Source organism: Eurypyga helias, unplaced genomic scaffold (genome assembly GCF_000690775.1).
Source record: "Eurypyga helias isolate BGI_N326 unplaced genomic scaffold, ASM69077v1 scaffold22321, whole genome shotgun sequence".
In the NCBI taxonomy this organism is placed as follows: Eukaryota; Metazoa; Chordata; class Aves; order Eurypygiformes; family Eurypygidae; genus Eurypyga; species Eurypyga helias.
In genome coordinates, this window is record NW_010233025.1 from 968 (window position 1) to 5165 (window position 4198).

General features: G+C 46.5%; 1 protein-coding gene across 1 annotated transcript; it reads left to right on the plus strand.

Moving 5' to 3' along the window:
- Positions 1-657: 657 nt before the first annotated feature.
- On the plus strand, positions 658-3223 carry LOC104517063 (acyl-coenzyme A thioesterase 1-like; the record flags this gene model as incomplete). The annotated part of the gene is made up of 2 exons (XM_010161609.1): positions 658-860; positions 2618-3223. Coding segments are annotated over 2 exons (809 nt in total), but the record flags the coding sequence as incomplete, so codon positions are not given.
- Positions 3224-4198: the final 975 nt, after the last annotated feature.

The following is a 4198-nucleotide window of genomic DNA, read 5'->3' on the forward strand; positions in this document are numbered from 1 at the left end:
CTTTCCATACTTGGTTATCAGTTTGCCGCATCCTTCTCAGCTCTGGACGTCAGTCCCTGTCCCCTTATGAACCTAACGTAAAGCTTCCCTCACTGGGTTTAGCAAGGCTGGTTGCAAATCCTTTCCTCTCTTAATCCCAAACTAAATGGCTATAGTACATTTACACTGAAGGTGAGAAGCTGGAACCATCAGAACATGAGATTTTTTGGATCAGTCTTCGGAGAAGTGCAGCTGGGAGAAGCCTTCTGGGTATTTTTGAAGCAGAGCTTGATACCTTGGTAGAGAATTTACGTGATCTAGAGAACTGGTTGTGACTGTCAAGGGATACCTCCCAGCTGATGTTCTCTGATGTTACATTAGCAGGCCTGCTATTTTGTGCTGTCTTGTTTAATCTTGAAGAAATGGAGCCATTTACTGAAAACTGGCACAGTAATTTAGGACCCTTAGTATCACTCTGCTGCTCTGTGGACTTTTCTTTTTTTAAGAAGACGTGTTCCCAGGCCTATGAATTTGGACCTCACCCACTGTCCTGGGGGCGAGGTCCAAATAAATAAAATAAATAATTTTATGTATTAAAATTAAATAAAATGAAAATTATTTCATTTTAATAAATTAAAAATTATGAGTTAATATGTCCTGTTATGTGGTCTTTCGCAGGAAATGGCCCCTTTCCAGGAATTATTGACTTGTATGGAACTGGCGGAGGACTCCCTGAATATAGGGCATGCCTGCTGGCCAACAATGGCTTTGCTGTGCTGGCTCTGGCTTTCTATGGTTATGAAGATCTCCCCAAAGAGATGAAGGAATTCCACCTGGAATATTTTGAAGAAGCTGTTAACTATATGTTACAACACACTGAGGTTGGTTCATTGACACGCTCACTACAGGGAACTCTAATTAGTCAGGTCCTGTCAGGCTACAGATGGGGCAGAGCTGCTGTACTTACAACAGCATCTCCGTTCAAGTTGGCTGTAATTTGGTTTATATCTGTAACTCTCATTACAGTGGTTCTCTGGCAGATTATTCCCATTCTTCCATTTGAACTGGCCAGGTGACACAGGGACATACAGGTCACATACTGGTTATTTCTGCTCCATTCAACCCAGTGCCGTAACTAGGGTCCTAGTTGCCTGGATGCTTACTGGTCCTCCAGTGAGGCTTTTAGGTTTATGGCCTGTAGAACGTCCTTCAGAACTAAGTGCCCTTTTCAGGCACAGAGCACAATAACCTTCTGCGATCCAGGTCTCAAGGAAGTCCACCAGTACACATTTGTTGCTGCATGTTGTGTAAGCTGTGAAAATCACTCCAAATGTTGGTATTGGGTCCATGTGGGTTTTAGTACCTGGTTGTGAACATGGGGAATCTTCCTAATTTAGCACCTCCTGGAAGGCAGCCCTGCTTGGTTCTGCACCTGCTCCAAGTAGCTGTGCATGACAATAACTAGAACTGCACAAGGCAAGTCTTGGTATCTGTGAAGAACTCAAAATAAATAGCTTCCCCAGCCTCAGAAAGAGAAGTTGTTGTTAAAAGTCTTGGTTGGTTTTCAGTCGCCCTAACTGCTCATGCCACCTGTCTGCCCAAAAAAACTTCTGAAAATTGGGGGGTTTTCCCCCTGAGAGCAGTACCATAGCCTCCCATTACACCTCCACTGGTAGCCCCACCATGTTTTTGACACTTTGCAAGGTTGCAGCCGTATTTTCCGATTTCGCTCTTTCCATGCTTCCAAGTCAGTGGGTTTGGAGCCTATTACACTGGTGATAAGGTACAGAAGATACTAAATTTTGATGCTGTCTCAGAGCCTTTTTTACCCCTCAGGGTCTTTGAATATTGGAGCACTTGTGATATTAGCTAACCTTCTTCCAGTGTCTTTAGAGGATTTCAGCACCCTGTATGATCATGTGGCTTTTCTATTCTAGTTAATTTGCCTCTGTAAAAGAAAAATGAAGGTAACCTCTTCTGGATTGACTGCAGAGGGCTGTACAATTTGTTCAGGAAAAAATTTTTAATAGGTTAGTTTGTTAAGATGTATTGTAATGAGTGAGCCGTCTCAGAATACTTCCTTTTCACTGTGAGTTAAGACACCATGCGTACTAGAGAAACAAGAGAGAGCAGCTGATGCAGAGCCTGCTACCCCTGTTAGCTTCTTAATTGGAGAATTAAAGACCGTGGTTGGATATAAGAAATAAGTCATTGTAACTGCTGACAGAATCATAGTCACTGCTGACTTTGAGCATTCTGCACTGAAAGAAAGCATTTCTAGAAGACACCTCCTCTGCCCCTTCCCTCTTCTTCCCCGAACTGCCTTGTAAGCAAAGTGAATCTGGAGCTGCACATCTGCATGCTTTTTGCAAGCAGAGCCGTACCCTCTGCAGTGCCCTTACAGCACTGAGCCTTGTAGTTTTGTTAGGATGATGCTGCAGTCTCAGCAGGGCTTATGATCATAAATCAAGCACGGAGCAGTGCCCTGCGGTCCCTCAGAGGTGGGCCCTGCACACAGGGCCTTAGATGCCTACACCCAGGGTCCAGATTCAGGACAAACACTGCTACAAACATGGCAGCATTTTAAAGAAGTGGCATGCCGTGGTTCATTGCTTGTGGCTTCTCTTCTCTCTTCCAGGTTAAAGGTCCAGGGATTGGGTTGCTTGGAATCTCAAAGGGGGGTGACCTGTGCGTCTCCATGGCCTCCTTCCTAAAGGGCATCACAGCCACCGCCCTTATCAACGGCTCGGTGGCAAATGTGGGCGCAGTGCTCCGCTACAAGGACATCACCATTCCACCCCTCGGTGTCGATGCGAAACGCATCACGCTCAACAAGTCTGGGATTGCTGATATTATCGATGTACTGAACAACCCATTAGAAGGGCCTGACTGCCAAAGCTTTATCCCTCTGGAGAAGGCCGAGTGTCACTTCTTGTTCATTGTTGGCCAGGATGATCGCAACTGGAAAAGCGAATTCTTTGCTGTTGAGGGGAGCAAACGTTTGCAAGCTCACGGGAAGGAAAAGCCTGAGATAGTCTGTTATCCAGGAGCAGGGCACTACATCGAACCCCCCTTTTTCCCAATGTGTGCAGCCTCCATGCACCTACTAGTTGGCAAGCCTGTAGTGTGGGGAGGGGAGCCCAAGGCACACTGCGAGGCACAGATAGATGCTTGGCAGCAGATCCAAGCCTTCTTCTGCAAACACCTTACGGACAAGCCATCTGGAACATCCAGTAAGCTGTGATGTGAGTTAGGTTACTTCGAGAATGAAGTTGCTGGTGTTTCAAGTTTGTTTTGTTGAATGAGAACAAAGAACATCAGAGCATAAGCTATGGGGTTTCTTGGAGGATGATAGTGGGCGAGAGCATGAGAGCTGCTTCCCGTTAACACCTTCCTCTAACCTGAGTTAGAGGTCTTGGCCTCCTGTTGTGTGCAGTATGGAATTACAAGCTGTGGAACAATGATGGTGGTAAGGCTGGGTCTGCTTTAAATATGAATTTAAGTGGAAGGTAACTCATCCAAGCTGAAAACAGGGATGAAAATTTGCCTTGGCTTTCTCAGAGGAAAAGTGTTGTATGCCATTGCCCTTACCAGAGCCAGCTTTGTGCTCTAGTTTTTCTGGGAGCAGTTGTTCTCTCTTCCTGTCTCCAGTAATCTTTCTGTTCTCCCTCTCTCTTCCTGCCTCCAGTAATCTTTCTGTTCTCCCTGCCCAATTCCTTCTGCTTCATTGCTCCTCCTTCTCCCACATCACTGAAATGCATATGCCTTAACACTTAATACCTAATATCTTTCGCTTACCAAAACAGCAATATTGTGCCTGCATCCTCGCGTAAGATGATGCAGGCATCATATAGATGCCTATGCTTCTGAGGAGCTGGGACAGCCTCACTCCCTACCTGGGGGACCTCAGTAGTGTTTAGCACCCCAGTGTGCACTGACTATTGCTCGTGGGGTGAGCTTGCACTGCTGTATGAGTTTTTAACGCGTTGGTGCCTTACGAAGCCAAGCTGAGTGGTTGTAGTCGGGTTGCTGCTGGTGTTTTGTGAGTTCTGTAGATGTGCCCTCGCGTTTTGCGTTCACTGTGTTGTTTTTTTACGGATTAAAATGTAACGTTAACCTCGACCAACGGCTCGCTGCTCCATACGGTTTGGGGGAAGGCTGTGGGGCCGGGAGGGGGAAGCGGGAGGCGGCGCGGAGGCGGGCAGGGCCCCGGGGGAGG